The sequence below is a fragment of the Sander lucioperca genome, chromosome 6 (assembly GCF_008315115.2).
Source record: "Sander lucioperca isolate FBNREF2018 chromosome 6, SLUC_FBN_1.2, whole genome shotgun sequence".
In the NCBI taxonomy this organism is placed as follows: Eukaryota; Metazoa; Chordata; class Actinopteri; order Perciformes; family Percidae; genus Sander; species Sander lucioperca.
In genome coordinates, this window is record NC_050178.1 from 42890624 (window position 1) to 42910401 (window position 19778).

The following is a 19778-nucleotide window of genomic DNA, read 5'->3' on the forward strand; positions in this document are numbered from 1 at the left end:
AAATAACAAGGTCACATGAGACACATCCATCTTCTAACCGTATATAAACTGGGAACTATATTCTCAGAAAGGCGAAGCACTTCTACTCTACTACTTTGTGTGCCTATTATTCCACATAACAGTCAATTGGAGAAATCTTGGCCTCCAAGAGCTCTGGCTCATCCGAAACGCAGCAGTGAAAAGATCAGTATTACTACTTCATGTCTGCATAGCGCTGGGAGACGAGCTCACACAGTGTCTTCCAGCATACATGCGCTGACTGGGTGCGATACAACCAGCAAAATATCAACCAAACTTGCAGCTCTGAACACTGTCCGCAAACCAGACAACTCTTCTCTGATTCTCAGTTTCAACTGTCCACAGCTAACAGAGAGTGCAATACAAATGGCGGAAACATTCTTGGTCAAATGTCTCAAACCATCAGCGGACATGGTGATATTTGACGACCTGCGCATTGCTGCGTTCGATAGTAATGCCCTTAAGATGGACTTTGAAAGGACCGCTTGCACCTCAACTAATGCAAGAAAACATATACAAAGAGCCTATTATCAACAGCAGCTTTGGGTCCAAGCACCATTTACAGACGCCACCTCGATCTTAAATGCAGATGCTTATGGTTTTGTAAGAAAGGGCAGTTTATTAGTCCCTGAGATTGTAATCTCAAAACCTGAAGGTTTGCCAGATCCCTGCTCGTGTGGCAAGTGTGCACACAAGAATGGGTGTTCCTGTCAGGTAGCTGGTATTCGTTGTTGCAAGTACTGCAAATGCAAGGGAGGCAATAGTTGTAAAAATCCTATCACTGAATGAGCTCTCATCATCATCATCCCCATACCTGGACTCTGTGTTGCAAGTTTTACCTTGCAACACAGGGAATAAACCTGCTGTTTTGTATTTTTCACTTTAAGTTAACATTCCAATGATAGCAAGGTTGGATATAAAATGTCTGTATATTAATCAAATGCTTGTTTTCTTTCTTTTAAAAAAGTCCCTTGTTTGTATACAATTGTATTTATAATTTTTCCATTCAATACAGCACAAAACAGGCCCCCCCCCCCCCCCCCACACACACACACACACACACACACACTGGATCTACAGAAACACAATTATAAATATCAAACCAGAATTCTTACACTTAGCCTACACTACATGGTCATTCTAAACATTGTGATCACCTCAGAAAATCTGTAGCTTCAAGAGTTTATATGTACGCATATTTAATGAGATATTGCCTACTTTGCATATTCTATTTAATTTTTAAGACAAAGTGTAATACAAAAAGTATTTCTCTTAATATGAAGACTAAACTGGTAGAAATGTATGAGGATATCTATAAAGGGAAAAAAGTCCCATTCACCTGTAGTGTGATTAGTGTCACCTGTTGTGGTCATTTTTGTGGGTAGAGACTTTGGCACACATCCCACGTTGTTCAATGGGGTCATATTAGTCTATAACAGCATACAAATCTTTCCCAGGACCTAGACTAAAAGGGAAAATAACATAAATTATGAAAGAACTGCCAAAATTATTGGGTCATATTGAGCTGTAAGGAGAAATGCCTTAGTTCATTTTAGCTCTGTAGAATCTGAGCTGCTGTATTGATCTGAGGTTTTAAAGGAAGTCCAAATCTAAATTTCAGTCAGTCTTTACTTTCAACCTCAGCAGCATAGCCTACAAAGAATAACTTAATGTAGTTTTCCACTTTTCAGGAATGGTATCATTAAAAGAGTGTAACTGTAACCAGTGGTGTAGTCTCCCTGGAGAAGTGAGTAGCAGTAGCCTAGTATATAACTAAGGAGAAATCCTCCTTTATTTGAATGGGTATAGGTCTGATGGTGATTATACTGTAAATTGACAAAAAAAAAAGATGTGGATATACTCCATTTTTGTCCGTGTGATCAGAAGAACTACTCCCTATAACTATATTTAACGTATTCCTCAGCAGAGGAGCTGTTCACAGCGAGCAGCTCTGATAGGAAGTCTGGCTAAACTCGGCCATCTTCAGTGTGTTTGCTGCCACCAGAAAAACTCCAGTTTATTACAAACTCATCGACAGCAGATGGTTGTTTTAACGTCGAGTCCCTGAACAAACATGTGGGCCAGCTGGAAAACGGCTTTAAATTAAACTGTGATGCGATTTAAATCATTTTAGAGGAGAAATGAGTGGGAAAAGCCGCTGAGCAGTTCTGTTCACGGCGGTGAGGAGGTGAGGTTTGGAGGCTCCACAGACTAAATGCAGAGAGCACCAGAGCTCTGCGGGACTTCAACATGAAGAGACACGAGTCCGGTATCGGCCCCGACACTGTCACACTGCAGCACGTCTCCCACATTTAGTTTGGAGGCTTTTATCAGCGAAGAGAAAACACAAAGTGGCATCCAGACTGCACAGAGGAGCCACCGACTGGGATGGACTGAGTCTCCACGGTTCTCATGGTGTGTTTAAGTGCACCGTCCTGCTCTGTACTTTTCATCAGTCCAGTAAGACTCTGTGTTAAAGTGAGTAGGAACAGAAGCTTGAGTAGAAAATGGCAGAAGTAGCTCCAGCCGCCTCGCCGGCCAAAGTAGCCAAGAAGAAGGTTTCCAAACCGAAGAAGGTCGGCCCCAGCGTCAGCGAGCTCATCGTTCAAACTGTGGCCGCTTCCAAGGAGCGGAGCGGCGTGTCTGCGGCCGCCCTCAAGAAGGCTCTGGCCGCCGGAGGCTGCGATGTGGACAAGAACAAGGCCCGCGTCAAGACCGCCATCAAGAGCCTGGTGGCGAAGGGGACTCTGGTCCAGACCAAGGGGACCGGGGCCTCCGGATCCTTCAAGATGAACAAGAAGGCTGTTGACACCAAGGCTAAGAAGCCGGTCAAGAAAGCCGCTCCTAAAGCCAAGAAGCCCGCAGCGGCCAAGAAGCCCAAAGCAGCGGCAGCTAAGAAGCCCGCAGCCGCCAAGAAGTCCCCGAAGAAGGCCAAGAAACCCGCAGCGGTCAAGAAAGCAGCCAAGAGCCCCAAGAAGGCCACAAAGAGCCCCAAAAAGGCGACCAAGAGCCCCAAGAAAGTGGTCAAAAAGGCCCCTGCAGCCAAGAAAGCCCCCGCGAAGAAGGCTGCCAAGCCCAAAGTGAAGAAGGCAGCACCCAAGAAGAAGTGAGCTGTAGTCCGTCTCATCAACAAACGGCTCTTTTAAGAGCCACCACATCATCCTCAGAGAGCATTTTCCTTTTTAATCGTCATTAACAGCACGCTTTATTAGATCAGGAGTAAACACAATGGTTATAATTTATTGAAATTATCAAACCTGGCCTACTTAAACGAGAAAGTTCTTTACCCTTTAAAACCCAAATATAAATATATTATTAAATATAAATATCACTTGTTTCAAAATCCCAGAGAAAGTGAGCATCAACTGTGGAAGTGCAATCAAATCTAAAAGTTAAACTGGTTTCACACATGACTGTAAAAAATTATCGTTTTATTGAAAGTTCTGGTAAACCAGTAAGGAAAACAAATCTTTAGTCAATCAAAAATTCAGTTTAAACTTAATTTTAAACCAAAACAACTAATATTTACTTCTATCCAGTGTATTTGCACAATTTTGATAATCCAGTAAAGAACACACATATTGCTACAAATTTAAAATCAATTTTATTAAAAACTGATACAGGATTGTCTTTTGGATAATTCAATTCATGTCTCCATACTCATTTATACACTAACTTCTTCATATTTTAAGAGTAGTACTTTAACAGGGTAAAAAAAACAACCTAATTTACATTTTTCCCCCCTTTTACATTATGGATAGAGCTCTTTTCATAAAGTGTATATATTACAGTATATGACTCTTATTTAAATCTCATGTACTGTATATGACCTCATGCTGATTGCATTTATTTCAGTTCATCCTATTATAGATACCCTGAACATCCTTCAAATTACTTTATTTAATGTTAAACGTTGGTGTATGGGTGATAATAGGAAGACCCTTTTAGATAAAGTGGGTGGCTCTTAAAAGAGCCGTTGGTTTAGAGAATTACAGCAGCGGGATGTTTACTTGGAGCTGGTGTACTTGGTGACGGCCTTGGTGCCCTCAGACACGGCGTGCTTGGCCAGCTCCCCGGGCAGCAGCAGCCTCACGGCGGTCTGGATCTCCCTGGAAGTGATGGTGGAGCGCTTGTTATAGTGAGCCAGACGGGAGGACTCACCGGCGATTCGCTCAAAGATGTCGCTCACAAACGAGTTCATGATGCCCATAGCCTTGGAGGAGATGCCGGTGTCGGGGTGGACCTGCTTCAGCACCTTGTACACGTAGATGGCGTAGCTCTCCTTCCTGGTCTTTCTCTTCTTCTTGCCGGTCTTGCTGACAGCCTTAGAGACGGCTTTCTTGGAGCCCTTCTTGGGCGCTTTGACGGAGGGTTCAGGCATGATTAGTTTTGATAGATTTTCTAAGTCGAATATAGCGACGCAGCGCAGAACGTTCAATTTGTATCCACTCGATGCAAATGTGACTGTGCTGTTGCTCGCACAGGATTGGTTGTCTCCTGAGTACGGGACTGAGCATGCGCTGAACAAGAAGCCGTTCCTGTGAGCAGATGTATTTACATATTTAAGAGAAGTAATGTGTTTGGTGATTGATGCATTAAGAGAATGTGCTCGTGTGTGTTCATAAGAAATATCACTACAGCATTAGTCTCGCTTTGCTACACCATTAACACGGTTGTGAACTATACATATAGATCATTTTCTAAAAAGCACTTGACTACTGTTAATACATTTAATAAAAAATAGGCTATTAGTGATGAGTTACTTTGTTTAAAAACCTGTTCAACATAATTGTATTATAACCTCTTTTATGGACGGTTATGCTAAATGATGAAAAGTGATGCCATGACTTGGATAGGCTAAATAAAAAAGCCTGTCCAGATGAATCAGTAATTTATATCAATATTTGTATTGATTTTGAAATCAAATGGGAACTAAATGCAGGTGCTGCTCAGTAAACTCTGAAGTCCAGTGGACACTCCTGAAGGCATCAAGCAGCTAACTGTGTTTATTGAGATCTGGTTTTGAGGGATATTATGAACTAATTTAGACTTTGTTTGGCTATTGTTGCAATGAACAGTGATGACAATTGGCCCCCCAAGTCATTATTTTATGACAGTTATCAAATACTTCAATAAAACAACCTCATATTAAAAAAAAAAAGTGATTCATTAACCAACAAGAACAGGAAGTTTTCTTGCTCTATGGTCAATGTGGATTATATTTCGAGAAGGCTAAATCGGAACAGAAACTAAAGTTTAACAAAAGCCTAAACAAACAGTAAAATGAACAATATTTGCCTAAGATGAAGTGGAGTAGAAATCTTTATTCAGTTAATTTAAAATAGTAGGCTTGTCTTTCTAAATGGCAACAGGCCTGTAGGATTTTTAGATATATTGTACTCGTTTGGTTATGGTGATGTTTCTTAAGTAGCCTAGGCTTAATGAGTTTCTCCTCTGTATGGTTTTAAAACAATAGCACATATTTTTCTTTCAGCGACACATGAGAAACATCTCTTTATCAGGAGAGTGTGTGGCTCTTAAAAGAGCCTTTTTGTGTCTGGGTTCCAGCAGTCAGCGAGTCTCCAGTTTTACTTCTTGGCGGGCTTCTCGGTCTTCTTGGGCAGCAGGACGGCCTGGATGTTGGGCAGCACGCCGCCCTGAGCGATGGTCACTCCGCCCAGCAGCTTGTTGAGCTCCTCGTCGTTGCGGACAGCCAGCTGCAGGTGACGGGGGATGATACGGGTCTTCTTGTTGTCACGGGCAGCGTTTCCAGCCAGTTCCAGGATCTCAGCGGTCAGGTACTCTAGTACAGCCGCCAGGTAGACGGGGGCGCCGGCACCCACACGCTGAGCGTAGTTCCCTTTGCGGAGCAGCCTGTGAACACGGCCGACTGGGAACTGAAGCCCGGCACGGGAGGAGCGGGTCTTTGCCTTAGCTCTGGCTTTTCCTCCGGTTTTTCCTCGACCACTCATTTTCAGATGCTCTCGTAAGTCTCGACTCAGAGAAATGTTTTCACAACGGCTGAAACCCTCCTTTTATGTCCGCGGAGCGCGGGAGCCGACCAGTTCCAGCCAGACCAACCAGAAAAGAGGCTTCCAGCAGAGCAGCAGAGGGCGGCCCGCTCTGACATTTTTGGCGGACTTTATCAAAACATTGTTCGCCAATGAGCAGCGGAGATTCGGGCGGTGGGTCGCTCCTTGAGGCGGTGCTGAGCTCCAGAGGAGCCCCTCACCAATCAGGAGCCGGAGGTCTGAAGCGGTCTCTCATAGCTCACATCCGGTCCCACAGTTTAAGAGCCGCGTGCTTCTGCGTTCGACTTCATATTTCTCCTGATCGCAGAAAGGAAAAGCCATGGCAAGAACCAAGCAGACCGCTCGTAAATCTACTGGAGGCAAAGCGCCCAGGAAGCAGCTGGCCACCAAGGCTGCCCGTAAGAGCGCCCCGGCCACCGGCGGCGTGAAGAAGCCTCACCGTTACAGGCCTGGTACCGTGGCTCTGAGAGAGATCCGTCGTTACCAGAAATCCACAGAGCTGCTGATCCGCAAGCTGCCCTTCCAGCGCCTGGTCAGAGAAATCGCTCAGGACTTCAAGACCGACCTGCGCTTCCAGAGCTCCGCCGTCATGGCTCTGCAGGAGGCCAGCGAGGCTTACCTGGTCGGTCTGTTCGAGGACACCAATCTGTGCGCCATCCACGCCAAGAGGGTCACCATCATGCCCAAAGACATCCAGCTGGCCCGTCGCATCCGCGGGGAGAGGGCTTAAACTGCTGCTGCTCTACACACCACAACGGCTCTTTTAAGAGCCACCAAATCATCCTAAAAGAGCATTTCTTTTTTGTTCTGTTTCTGTTGTAAAGACGAAACGCACAATCGTGTACTATGAAATATTGACACATGTAAGCTGAAGTCAAAGAAAATAGAAAACCCCAAAGCTATTTAACTGCAAACTCAAGGGGTCTTGTTTCACTTTTATCAATCAATATTTTAAAGGAAAACGCTGTTCTCTTCTACAGTCCAAATAATATGTAGGCTTTTATCTCCAAACATGTTATAGCTTATTTAATAGTCTAAATGTTTCCTAACAAGCACATAACACGATGGAAAGATCACGGAAACAATTGTATCATTTTATTAGTTTTGATATCAGTTCATGGTTTAATAAAAGGTCGAAATAGGGTTTAAAAAGTCGAACATAAGGTCAATTATTTTATTTATTTTTTATGATATCAACTAGTGTGTTAGTTCTGTGAAATGATTGAAGATAAAGAGGCGACTGTGACAACCATGCTGTTGTGAAAATAGACGTTATGGATCAAAGTGGCATTCGCTTTTGTCTGTTAAAAGAAAAGGAAAAAAAAAGAACATTTTGTCATTGGGAAAGATAAATTGTACTTTCTTGATCATGCACGCTACATAACATTACCTTTTAATAACTGCTAAACAACATAGGCCTTTCAGCTTCACCTCTGAAGGAAGTGTTTGCTGCAGCAGCTGTGAATGTAAATGCAGAGCTCCATCTACAGGCGCAGATGTGTCATTACAACCACAATTAGAAACCGCAGTGGTTAGTGAAGGCTGATTGGAGCATAAATACACCTGTATAGTATAATTATATACCTGTAACTTTTGGTGAGACAGTATCAGACAAAACCTCCAACACGAAGACAAAGAAACACTCAGATCAACTCTGTGAGAAGGGGACTGAAAAGCTCTCCTCAGAAGAGAAAAATGTCATTTGAAGTTAAATCCGTCATTAAAGGGTAATTTGTGGGTTTGTGTGTGTAAGTGACTGATGAGAACAACAATCTCTGAGCATTAAGGAACATCGCTGCAGTTGGCAGCAGCGAAACAACCTACATTTGTACATTTGTACACCTTCAATTTATGTTTTTACCACTGACATGCTCAGATTGTTGTTCCAAGTGTCTGACAACATTATGGAAAGGATCCCTACAGAGATCGACCTTTTTGTTAAAGAGTAAAATCCTTTTTTTAAACAGAAAAACATCCCCTAAATTGCTATCGCCAAACCCACCAGACTCCATTTAAATAAACAGTAATTGTATCATCGTAAAACACACTTCAGTCAAAGTCGACAGAAACAAACTACAACTATCAAAAGCCGTCTTGGTTCGTCTTTCCACTGTTCCAACAATCACCACAAGGTAGTAAAGTGAACTAAAGCTAGCTGTACTACTAATTTGTTATCTCTGTTAAAGAGTTAAGTACATAATATCACTAATACCAATAATAATAATAATAATAATAATATGTTAAGATAGGAAGAAGGAGAGAAATTCAGACCAGAACAATGATGAGTTCAAAATATGTACAGATTATATATAGATAATAAAACATCAACATTAGAAAGTTATACAGTAAACCAGTGTGTTTTATTGTGATGTAATGCAAAACAATAGTGGTGTTTTCTTATCATTCAAATCAAAGTTACACAGATTATTTGGAATGTGTATTTATGTATGGATTAGGATGCAAAATACATTTTAGTAAGCATAATGTTCAGTTGAACACTTTCATCAGCAAAACAGTCCCGCTGCAATTTCCTCTCCTCAAAACCAACACATTCTCACTCCAGTTGCGTAAAATACGGACACCTGGTCAGGTTATCAACGCTAAAAGTCTCCCTTAGCATCATATCTAAACGCGCTTTATCTAAACGTGCTTGGTCGGGACTATTGGCATCACTTTTGACGCTCTGGGTCAGGATGTACGTTTAACTGACATGCGGCACAAGAACAGGCAGCTAGGTTTAGGAAAAGATCGTGGGTGGTCTTATAACAGGTACGTTTCCGTGACACGCGGGACATGAATCCCGTTCTCCTGGGTGAAAGTCCTGTGTAGTTTGACCCATCCACCCCCCCAACCAACTTCCCTACGCGGAATTTCGGTCTATCATACTACCATGGATGTATTAAGAGAACTGGATACAGTGTTCGGCAGGAAGCCCCGTACGTTCCAATGAGAGTGCTCAAAAGCGCATAGAGCAAACATGGAGCTCGGCTCTTCCGTATTGTTGGCCCATAACGCTGGTTGGCTCACGATGGGCATGCGCACTAGCAACAATTTGTTTGCGTTGTCGTAGCAACCGGTAGCAACATGCGCGTTCATGAGCTTCTCTGTCGTGTCTCTTACAAGTGGCGAACTCATGAACTTGCCGTTTTCATTGTCTAAAATATTCACTAACGTTAAACACTGTTTTCGTTGTTCCCTATCGTTTACATGCTTAGCTAAATATAGATATAGATAGATGTATTTAGCTAGACAACCAAGGAGATTAATAATTATGTTGTGCTACTAGCTAGCTACCTACTAACTAGCGCTAGCTAGTGCTACTAGCTAGCTACCTACTAACTAGTGCTAGCTAGCTGTTAGCCTGCAGTTTCGTGAACAAAGCTCATCCATGGCTTCAGCTCTCATCCACGTTACAAGCTTTACAGCATACAGCCCTCGGATGTATCATAAGAGAGAACCAAGGCGATGTAATCACTATGTCTGTAGTAACGTTATGTAGGCATATAGCTAGCTATGTACAGGTCTTAATACAGCCATGCTAGCTACCCCTGATGTTAGCAACTAGCTAGCTAGCCGATAGCCCGCCAGTTTGGGAAACGCTAATGACGTTACATCCACATAGCTAACAGGCTTTACAGCAGCTACATACATCCCTGGGATGTATCATGACTTCATAAGATAATACCATGGACGTATTCATAGAACACATGGTGAATTACAACCATTAGCTATATCCATTTTTACAGCTAGCTACATGAGCTCGGGAGAACAGTCATGTGAGCGGGCGGGCGCAGTCCCGCGGCTCTGCTCGCGTCCACTATGCGCATTCATCATGCCAAATTTAATAATTCTGAATTCGCTACTAGTGAATGTTAAAAATGTTAAAAACGTAACGTTTTAAACATGGACCCTTTCAGTGTTCGGGCTGGTAAGTTGATATACCCAGAAACAAATTATCCGCTGAAATATAGACGTTTCTTTCGCCATGCAAAGTCTATGTGAAAAGTGTTTCTGGGCCATGGGGTGCAGTACCACCGATATCCGCTAAGCCCATGGTGGCTTTTAGACTCGCCGCTCTTCCTGGGGGCTTGCATACTACTCGCTACCGTTGTCGCTCTTAATACTACGTCATCTTAAAGTGCAGCTGCTGCGCTGCACGGTGCGCTCCATACACGCGCTGAAGGGGGCTTTTTGCGTTGTATCTGACGCTGAGAGGCGCTGCCCAAGTGTCCGTATTTTACGAGTTGGGAGTGAGAATGGGTTGTCATAACACACAACACCATTTAACTTGTGTTAATGTAGATGCATTGATTTGTTTTTTTTCTAATTTTGCAGCAGTCAGTGACTCCCTACAGGCAGGCGTGGCAGGCAGACGTAGGCCTGGGCAAACAGGTTGATGTTCAGCGGGTTGCCATCCAGACGGATATCCTCCAGGTTACGGCGGATGAAGTTGCGATCATGACTGTTACAAAAGGTGTCCTCATGCAGAGACTGAATGTTGTTATTCTGATTGGGGAACAAGGACATTTCTGTTGAAGTTTTCACAAGGAAAGTGTATTAAAGTGCATTAAACATTACACTAAAACTAAACACTTTACATAGCATGCCCTAATTAAAAATACAAAATTACAGTTTAAGTGCACAGGATTAGAGGATAATGGGATGACTGCCACCTAGGGCTGTCAAAATATGCAATAAATCAATTAATCGCATGATAAATAAAAATGAGCTCGATCATTTTTAAATGGAAATTATCGCGGCCGGAAAAATGGCCATTTTATTTATTGTTTTTGGTTGTGTTTGGTTTTTATTCAAGTGCATTTTTTGTTAACAGAGACTGAGAATCCATTTTATTTATTGTTTTTGGTTGTTTTGTTCATTTCTTGTGGATATTTAAAATGTCTTCCAGTTCCAGTGTTAAATATTCTTTAGAAATAAAAGTTTATTGATCTTTGAAAAGGTGTACCTGCATTATTATGTCATTATCATTATATTAGATGAAAATGGTCTCAGAATGTTTATCGCAATCATTTCTGGGACAATTTATTGTCCAGCAAAATGTGTTATCGTGACAGGCCTACTGCCACCTCGACCAAAGGCAGAATCAGGGAATTATTTGGTATCCTGTCTAATTGTTCTACTATTTTTGCCTCGTTTGAAATCTGCAATCATTTTGGCATGGCTTATAAAATGAAGATACGTAGTCATGTATATGCAACAGAATACATTTGTCATTTACTAGTAACTCAATCAAAGAGGCTTTGTTAATGTATTCTTGAATTTTATATTACACTAGCAAGGATGCAAAGCTCTCGAACGGTAATTCCCCAAAACTAGATGCTAAAGCAAAGAATGGACATTTATTTACCATTTTGTCCTTATACACTGTAGTCTTTATGTGGCGATTTACTATATCAGTTCCATGGATTGTGTTTATGTTACTAGTTCATTCTTTTAATAAAAAAAAAACAAAAAACTTACAAGCGGACAAATACTTCCCGGTCTGAAGGAAGTGAAGTGAAGCTAATGCGCAAGTGCCATAGACATGCATTCTAACTCATTTCCAGCAGGGGGCGACTCCATTGGTTGCTAAAAGAAGTCCGTTTCTATAGAAGTCTATGAGAAAATGAACCTGCTTCTCACTTGATTTGATATGAGAGTTTGAGCTGACTCAGGTTGGCCTTGGACCAGCTCTTAGTTAAGCTGTTATAGTTTTACACTGCTGGGTAACTTCCTTTGACACAATGAGCTCCCTTCTTCTCTCTCTTTCCATCTGTGTGCACTCATGCCCCAGACATGCTTGTTACTAACTTAGCTCTGGGGAGTTTATTCCCCGGAGTCCTTATATTTTGTTTTCTCGCCTCACAGTTTTCCTTGGATTAGTGTGGCACCCAAATCATGATTGCAGCTGCCGCTGTGGTCCTGCTTGGCGCCCTGCTATGCCCTGCTACACCCTGTAACGCCCTGCAGTGCCCTGCTATGCCATGAACTACAACAACTACTGTTTCTAGTCATAGTTCCATTTTCTTTATTGTGACTATAATTGCCACTGTTCATCAAACCCCCAACCGGCACCATCAGACAACCGCCCACCAAGCCTGGGTCTGTCCGAGGTTTCTGCCTAAAAGGAAGTTTATCCTCGCCACTGTCGCACTTAATGCTTGATCTTAGGTGAATTATTGGAATTGTTGTGTCTTTGTAAATTATAGAGTGTGGTCTAGACCTACTCTATCTGTAAAGTGTCTTGAGATAACTCTTGTTATGATTCGATACTGTAAATAAAATTGAATTGAACTGAATTGAGTTACTGCCACGTGGTTGTCACTTCAGGGTTCAAGGTTGTTAGATGACAAAACGTGTTTCATGCTTCTTGCTTTCGCGGCGGTGTTGACGACGATTTAACGAAACTGCAGCCTGGTGCGACATGCGGCCAGGCATGCAATCAAAGGAGCCCTTTTACCACGCTTTGACCGACTGACCCTGCACACCATCCACAGGAAGAAAAAGGGAGAAAACACTCCTTTTCTTCTCTATGTCTTTCTTATCAACACATTCCTGAATAAAACAAATTAGGAAACACATCATAGTGTAGCCACTCCTCTGATGTATCTCTGTCTCGCTGTGCATGTAACCACGCAGACACCACAAAGCAATGATTGGCTACAGAAGAGAAGAAGTTCATTCTTGGAGCCGCTCCGACCACTTCAGTATGAACGAGAGGACGGTTTGTGGCGATCATGTGTGCCATCCACACCGCCCTGAGCGAACCGAAAACAAATAGGATGAAACACGTTTAAATCGTCCTTTGATTCTGTAGCCAGGCTAGGTCTGGGTAGGCTGGGCTGGGGGATTTCTTTTCTATATATTTCTATGTCTGTGACTATGTTTTACAGTGTTGCAGTAGCTGTTGCTGTTAATACTGTTCTTAATTGATGTGACCTGGCTGCAAACTACCCTTTGGAGGCCTGATAAAGAAGAGGAATGACATGAATGTGCTTCTACCTGCAGGTGTAACACTCTCAAGCCCAGTGGTAGTGGTGTAGGAATGTAATCCAGGTTATTGTTGGACATATAGAGGAATTCCAGCTGGCTCATATCCTGCATGGGGAGAAAAGAAACACTCCCATAACACAGAAATACATGAAACTATCCACAAGAGGGAGCCCCACACCCACTGAATATGAACTATCTAGACCGAACAACCTATTAAATTTACTGAGTAAGATTTAATACATTTTTCATGTTTTTCATTGTTTTTTAAAAGGGGGGTCAGAGAAAGCAGTTGGATCCCACCATAATTCACCAGGGGGTTGCTGGAAAACTACTGGAACATCCATCCACGGTCTAAAATGTATTTTACGTTCTAACTATCCACAGATACTAAGATGTATTATGCTGTTTGATAGCGCAGGATTACAAATTATTGCCTGCAGCTGTATAGGTGTAGAAACTGCTGTTATTGGACTTTGTAAACCTTGCCATAAAAGTATAATATGTAACGGATTTTCCCAAAGATATTGTTAGGCAAATACATAAGTAATACCTCTTAATCATCCTTTATGACCCATTACAAGTGTGTGGTAGTGTTTATCTGAAGCAGGAAGTGACTCCACTGGTTGTAAAAAGAAAAAAACAAGATGTTGACAGCCAAATTGTCAAACTCAAGGCTTCAAAACAGTAGTCCACAAACCAATGGGAAGCTGCTACGTCCACTGTTTTTACGGTCTATGATGTGCAGAGACCCTGCCCTCTGCCTGTGTTTTCTCTTGGTCAGTCAGGACGTTTATGGGTGGTAACAAAGAGCCTTTGGGCCCCACCTATATTTCGACGACGTTTCATTTACTGGATTGTTCCAGTGCCGCTGGAGGTTCCGCCGGATGTCCCTCATTTTTGGCCGGATGTCCATTACTTTCTGCTCTCTTTGTGTTGGCGTTCTAAACTCTGGTGGATTTCTGAGGACTATGGTTAACTGCTCCTCGGATCTCTGCAGGGTAAATCCAGACAGCTAGCTAGACTATCTGTCCAATCTGAGTTTTCTGGTGCACGACTAAAACAACTCTTGAACGTACATGTTTCACCAAAACAAGTTCCTTCCAGAGGCTATTTTGCAGCGGCACCGTTGCTGTGTCCAGCGCTTAGCGCATCCCAAGACAACTGTGATTGGTTTAAAGAAATGCCAATAAACCAGAGCACGTTTTGCTCCTAACTCGAAATGTTGTGTGGACTAGCCAGACCTTCCTCCGCAGCGCTGTGGACATAGGTCTGGCAACGCGAGACTACTCCCAGCCAACAACAGCGTTCTCAATCCCGACCGCCACTTTGCCCCTCAGCGTTTCATACCGACACACAAGTGTAACTGACACAGACACGCAGACACAGACAGGCTGAAGCTCTGCATTCACTCATAATCCAATATTGTGTCACTTCCCGTAGAGGTGTGAGTGTGTTTATTTGTGCTTTAGAACATAAACATTGTAAAAAAAAAAATCATAAAATAACGTTTTATTCCTCTGACTCACTGCTTTTTCAGCGCTCCCTCTTTTTATTCATTGACTAGCTGGCTCAGCCACTGCTGCTCTCTCTCTCTCTCTCTCTCTCTCTCTCTCTCTCTCTCTCTCTCTCTCTCTGGCCGTTGGAGGAGGGGCCAACTTTGAACTTAGGGGATACTCACTACATATTATTGCTTTTAAATGCATATACATATACTACACATATGCATACACATGTTGGTGAACAATAGTATAAGTTGACCTTGTTCTAAGAAGTTTTTGTCAAATCATTAGTTATTTTCTCAAACCTGACAAAGCTCCTCCAGGACCACAAATCATGAACTGAACCGTTTTCAAGGGCTGAGTGACATAGTACGAATAAACCAATCTTGATGTGTAAAACAAGTTTGTATTTTAAGCATATATGCAGGATATTTACCTTGAATCCCTCAGAATGTACCCCACGACTGATCAACCTGTTGTTACGTAGATCAATGTGTTTCATGGTGACTGGCAGCTCGGGCATGACCTGCAGGTTGTTGTCAGCCAACAGTAACTCCTTGAGCTGCGGCAGAGAGCGAAACACATCCTCATCCATCCCTGAGATCTGGTTCCCTGTTAGATCAATGGACTGGAGTTTATCTGTAACAAACAACAACAGGACATCCTATTGTCTTTTACATGTCATTTATCTCAGAGTTTATAATAGCTGTGTCCAAAGGGAATCCTCACTGAGGTTGATAAAGTCTGTGTTCTTGACATGTCGGATCTTGTTAAAGCGGCCATACAAATGCGTGGTATCTTTGGGCAGGGGTGGGATCTGATCCAGGCCCATGTCATCACAGTACACACTCCCACGAATACACACACACAGTAGGCAGGTAGGCATACCTGCACACAGAGAGGGCGGAGTTTTAATACGTATGCAGAACAGGCACACAATTAGACACACAAATTTATATAAATACTTCTGATTTTTCAACTTTTGTGACAATAAATATAGACCCAGTTGATGCTTTGACCTACCCAGGCCGGTCTCAGGGCCAAAAAGACCTGGTCCCTTGAAGTCCAGGGTGACGGGAGCTGGAGGCAGGGTGGGCAGGGTCAACTCCTCCTCGTAGTGTTCAGCTGTGGGCTGGTTGGCTGGTGGAGGGGTTTCTGGTGCCACGGTGCCCACCTCAATCTGTCCTCCCAGGGCAGCCAGGAAGAGAGAGACCGTTCAAATAGTTTTATTACTGTGTAGATATAAATAATGTTGCTTTTACACCTGAGCCGTTTGGTCCGTTATAACTGAACCCTGGAGCGTTTCGTCGGATAGTCCTGTTTGTTTGGGGCGGTGTAAAAGCTCCTTCGAACTCTAGTTCGGACCAAACAACTGAAATCTGGTACGCTTGAAAACGGGGGTCTCTGTTCGCTTCCAAGTGCTCTAGAGTTCGTTTCACTTCAGGTAAGAATGTGATCTGACCCAAATATAGGATCTGAACCAAAAAAAGCATTTACTAGCCTGCAATTTCAACCTTGCACACAATTTCTGGACTTATATGAGGAATGATAACCTTCAAATATATAACCTGATATGACCACACATCGCTCGTCTGTCAAAGTTCAAGATCTGAGGATGTGAACTCCCGTCTTTAAGCCTTGGTAAGAAATTAAACTGAAAGAACCTGCATTCCTTACTACTCGTAATATAAAATATATAATGTATTGGCCCGAATATAAGACGTCTGAAATACGGGATCTAGACTTTCAAATGTCAATATACATTCACAACAGCAGATGGAGTCGCATATTTCTGTCTGAACTAGAGAGTAGAAGCCAAGCCTGACCAGAACACGACAGGCATTCTGTTTTCATGTCCAAACCAGACCCGAGGTCAAAGCAGTTAATGTAAATGAGTAAGGAGTTTGTGTGACCTTGCGTTCAGACCAAAAAAAGCAATCCGGCGATTTTCCACAGGGTTGTGCGGCGGTGGGAGTGTCACTGAAAAGGCCCATTTGTGTGACGTCCTGTTGTGTTCTTTAACCCCCCCAATGTAGCACAAGTGGACTTTATATTTCACAATGACTGTTATCCGTCAGATCGTTTATAGACCTAGACATTTACCAACCACACTTGAAGGCAGCTTCATTTCACGGAGAAAGAGAGAAAGAATAGAGACGGAGGGATTGAGTTGATTGAGAGGGAACAGTCAGCTGTTACACAAACTCCTGGGCAGTTCAGTGCTTGGGTTTTGTGTTTTAAAACCTTTCTTGTGACAGTGATAAAGGCAGTGATGTTTCCTGTTTACCGTACAGGATTCTCCTGCTGCCTCAAATCGGACTGACAAGTCTGATCGCGGGTTACATGATTGGCCACCGTACATTGCGGTTGTGTTTCTCCAAAAGTTGACTCTGTCTCAACTTTAGGCCACAGGCCGCTGCGTTTTTTCTCTTCTACCCCCTACGGCAAACCCCACAGTTGCTTAAACGCAGTACCCCCATTCAAATATATGGAAAGACCTGCTTCGGGACGCATACACCTACATACACAAGATTTGGTCTTCAAAAAGTATTTTTCCAAAATTGAGTCTTGAAAAACAAGGGGTCCTCTTAAAATCAGGGTCATCTTATATTCGGGTTGATACGATAATAGTGTTTTATCCCTTCCCTCCTCCTCACCTCTTGGTCCAAGTCGTCATAATCATAACTGTCTCCATAAATGTTGGCATCCAGGTTCTCCCAGTCCATTTCACTGGTCAGGTCGTAGTTTTCGAGGTCAAAAGCCTCATCATCTGGCTCACCTGGAGGGGCTGCCATGCTAGGGTGGGGGCCCAGGAAGACCAGGACCATGGCAAAGGCCATCATCAGAGACTGCAAAGACATCCTCAACTCAAACACGGGGACAGCCTGCTAACATCAAAAGAGGATAATGAATCATATGTTCAGTTACTGTGTCTCAAACAGGGCCGTAGCTAATATAGAGAAGACTGAGGATATGTTCATGGCATTTTTAGTATATCTAGGCCAGCAAAATAAATAAATCGTTGTATAAAAAATGAAATAGAAAAATTCTGAGTGTCTTTCATTTTGGTGTCCGGTCAGAATTTGCTGAGAGGGTTTTTTTTGTTTGGGGGACTCATGACTTGGGTATCGTCTCAATTTGATCGATTCCGATTCTGCTTATCAAAACGTATCTTATTGAATCTCAATTCCCATTCTTTGAGGTCATGTGCTTATTTCGCAGAAAAAATACGTATTTATATGTAACAGGCTGTTGAACCACGCAGAATGTGACCTCAAGATGCTCTGTACCTGACTCACAGTAACCTTTTGTCGGCTAAACTAAATTGCAATGGCCGTTGAAATGGCTGTAACCTCACAGTGCTCTTTCCCTGGCTCACACAATTTCGTAGGATATCATACGAATTATTGTGCATAAGTTTTGGTACGATATCATACAAACCCATTCATGAGAATGCGCTGCATGGAATTGTAGATGTTCAGGGACATGTATATACAGATCAAGATCATGTGATATCGTCAAAAGTTTCAGAAGATTTACTAAATGAAAACATTTCTTTTTTTTGTTACTGAAGAAAATGGTCTGAATTTGATGATCACGAGGCAAGGTATAAAGTTAGGTGGAGCAGCTCACACACTACTTTTAACTCACACAGACAACTTTTTTAGCTGGGACACACTACTTTTTAGCTCACATACACACATTTTGCGAGAAAAAAGTAGTGTGTGTGTGAGGTGAAAGTGGAGTATGTGCTTGCATTCCTGATATATGGCCCTTAGCAACTCATAGCTGCTAACCTCCATATTAGCACCGATCTTCCGCAGCCCGGGCAGCACGGTCTTCCATCATCGCCATGTTTGTGTACTCCAAAGTCACGTCGTGCAAGATTTCCTGTTTTGAGATTCGGGACTCTGGTTGTTAATGTAGTCTGTTAGTGTGTGGTGTGCTGTTCTGGCCAAATCATTGCTCTCCACACACTATACACTACGTTTCCAGATGAACAAACATTATTAAAAAATGTTCTCTCCCTCACTTCTTCTTTTTATCTTATCTATAGGAACAAAAATGTTAAATATATCATTGTCATGTCTGGGGTCATCTGTTAAGATTTGAAAAATATTTTAGTGTGGCCCGACACAAGATTGTTTAAGAGTTTGAATAGCAGTCCTGCCCGGGTCCTTTCCCTGATTAGTGAGCCAAAGAAGCATTGTTGGCTGTTTGGTCAGAATGCCAAAGGAATGTTTGCTTTGAAAGCTGACAGGACTGTGTTAATGTTGGCCTGCTGGGACACTCCTACAGACGTTAGTGCTGGGTTTGAAAAGACAGCTTTTACTTATATCCTTATGTATTTGTTTGTTTAAGCGGGACAGTGCACAGCTTCTTAGCTGTACCAGAGTTAGCTAAAAAGTCATTTACATCTATAGTCCTTGGGCAGGAAACAGAATAACATCTTGAATGATTACACGCCAGTTATTCTCATGCTACAGATTAGAGCACACAGGTCCATAACTGCTATGTATTTATATATGAATTGTAGTCATTAGGACCACTGACACTCACCCTACAGACTAGAACAGCACATAAAGTACTTAAAATGTTCCATATTGTATATACAAATATAAGTTACATGAGTGAACTAGAGCATGCAATACACAGTTCTGTCATTTAAGTATAATGTGTATTAAAACCTGTGAAAATAGAGCAGTTCTTAACCTCACACTGTACTCTAAGCTCTCTGCACACAGAAAGAATTAAGAATTCCAGCAGGGATTATATCAGCTACTGCAAGTGAGACAAAGATCGGAAATGAAGCAGGATTAATCGTTTTCATACAGGAACCACGTATTAACAATCGCAGCAAATGATCATCACTGTCATTGTGTCTGAAGTAACTCAGAACTTCTAAACATAAAACATGATCTTGACCCACCTGAATAACACCGAGAAACACATTAACATGCAATAATTGCAGATAACTTACTGCTTAGTTTCCGCTGTACGCTCCTGCAGACTCCACAACCTTCAGTTCTTCTAATCCTGTTGCTATTATTTGCTGCTTCATCCCCTGGGTGCTCTCAGACTGGTCCCAGAGTCCCGGCGGGCCCCTGTTGTTCACTCGGTTTCAGAGCAGCCTGTGGACAATGCGTCATTATACGGGGAGAGAAGGGGGGATGATGTGGCAGAAAAACGGGGGGGGGGTTGCAGGTCATTTCAGTCAACGTGTACTCAGCTGTCA

At 42.6% G+C, this 19778-nt stretch overlaps 5 protein-coding genes across 6 annotated transcripts; 2 read left to right on the forward strand and 3 right to left on the reverse strand.

Annotated features, from left to right (window-relative positions):
- Positions 1-2212: 2212 nt before the first annotated feature.
- On the forward strand, positions 2213-8203 carry LOC116037190 (histone H1). The gene is made up of 2 exons (XM_031280974.2): positions 2213-3138; positions 8192-8203. The coding sequence occupies exon 1, from the start codon at positions 2526-2528 to the stop codon at positions 3126-3128; it is 603 nt and encodes a 200-aa protein (XP_031136834.1). The 5' UTR covers positions 2213-2525; the 3' UTR covers positions 3129-3138; positions 8192-8203.
- Positions 3957-4473, reverse strand: LOC116037282 (histone H2B-like). Its single transcript, XM_031281118.2, has one exon. It carries the CDS (start codon positions 4397-4399, stop codon positions 4025-4027), a length of 375 nt encoding a protein of 124 aa, XP_031136978.1. The 5' UTR covers positions 4400-4473; the 3' UTR covers positions 3957-4024.
- LOC116037248 (histone H2A-like) lies at positions 5464-6094 on the reverse strand. Its single transcript, XM_036002249.1, has one exon. The coding sequence runs from the start codon at positions 5988-5990 to the stop codon at positions 5607-5609; it is 384 nt and encodes a 127-aa protein (XP_035858142.1). The 5' UTR covers positions 5991-6094; the 3' UTR covers positions 5464-5606.
- Positions 6225-6848, forward strand: LOC118495273 (histone H3). The gene has a single exon (XM_036002248.1). The coding sequence runs from the start codon at positions 6370-6372 to the stop codon at positions 6778-6780; it is 411 nt and encodes a 136-aa protein (XP_035858141.1). The 5' UTR covers positions 6225-6369; the 3' UTR covers positions 6781-6848.
- Positions 8204-10162: 1959 nt separating the features above from the next.
- On the reverse strand, positions 10163-19737 carry optc (opticin). Of its 2 annotated transcripts, none has more exons than XM_031280914.2 (7): positions 19524-19737; positions 17200-17430; positions 15566-15722; positions 15272-15430; positions 14979-15181; positions 13053-13148; positions 10163-10556 (listed from the first exon to the last, which is right to left on the reverse strand). In XM_031280914.2, exons 2-7 carry the CDS (start codon positions 17401-17403, stop codon positions 10389-10391), a joined length of 987 nt encoding a protein of 328 aa, XP_031136774.1. In that variant the 5' UTR covers positions 17404-17430; positions 19524-19737; the 3' UTR covers positions 10163-10388. The 2 variants fall into 2 exon arrangements, with proteins under 2 accessions (XP_031136774.1, XP_031136784.1); XM_031280924.2 differs by having other exon boundaries at positions 17200-17427; positions 19524-19730.
- Positions 19738-19778: the final 41 nt, after the last annotated feature.

Bases quoted from the DNA above. Each gene is read 5' to 3' on its own strand.
- LOC116037248 (XM_036002249.1), bottom strand. From the start codon at position 5,990: ATGAGTGGTCGAGGAAAAACCGGAGGAAAAGCCAGAGCTAAGGCAAAG.
- LOC116037190 (XM_031280974.2), top strand. From the start codon at position 2,526: ATGGCAGAAGTAGCTCCAGCCGCCTCGCCGGCCAAAGTAGCCAAGAAG.
- optc (XM_031280914.2), bottom strand. From the start codon at position 17,403: ATGTCTTTGCAGTCTCTGATGATGGCCTTTGCCATGGTCCTGGTCTTC. The intron at 15,431-15,565 runs GTAGGTCAAAGC...CTCTGTGTGCAG, and splicing joins TGGCCCTGAGACCGGCCTGG to GTATGCCTACCTGCCTACTG. The intron at 13,149-14,978 runs GTAAATATCCTG...CTCCCCATGCAG, and splicing joins TACATTCTGAGGGATTCAAG to GATATGAGCCAGCTGGAATT.
- LOC116037282 (XM_031281118.2), bottom strand. From the start codon at position 4,399: ATGCCTGAACCCTCCGTCAAAGCGCCCAAGAAGGGCTCCAAGAAAGCC.
- LOC118495273 (XM_036002248.1), top strand. From the start codon at position 6,370: ATGGCAAGAACCAAGCAGACCGCTCGTAAATCTACTGGAGGCAAAGCG.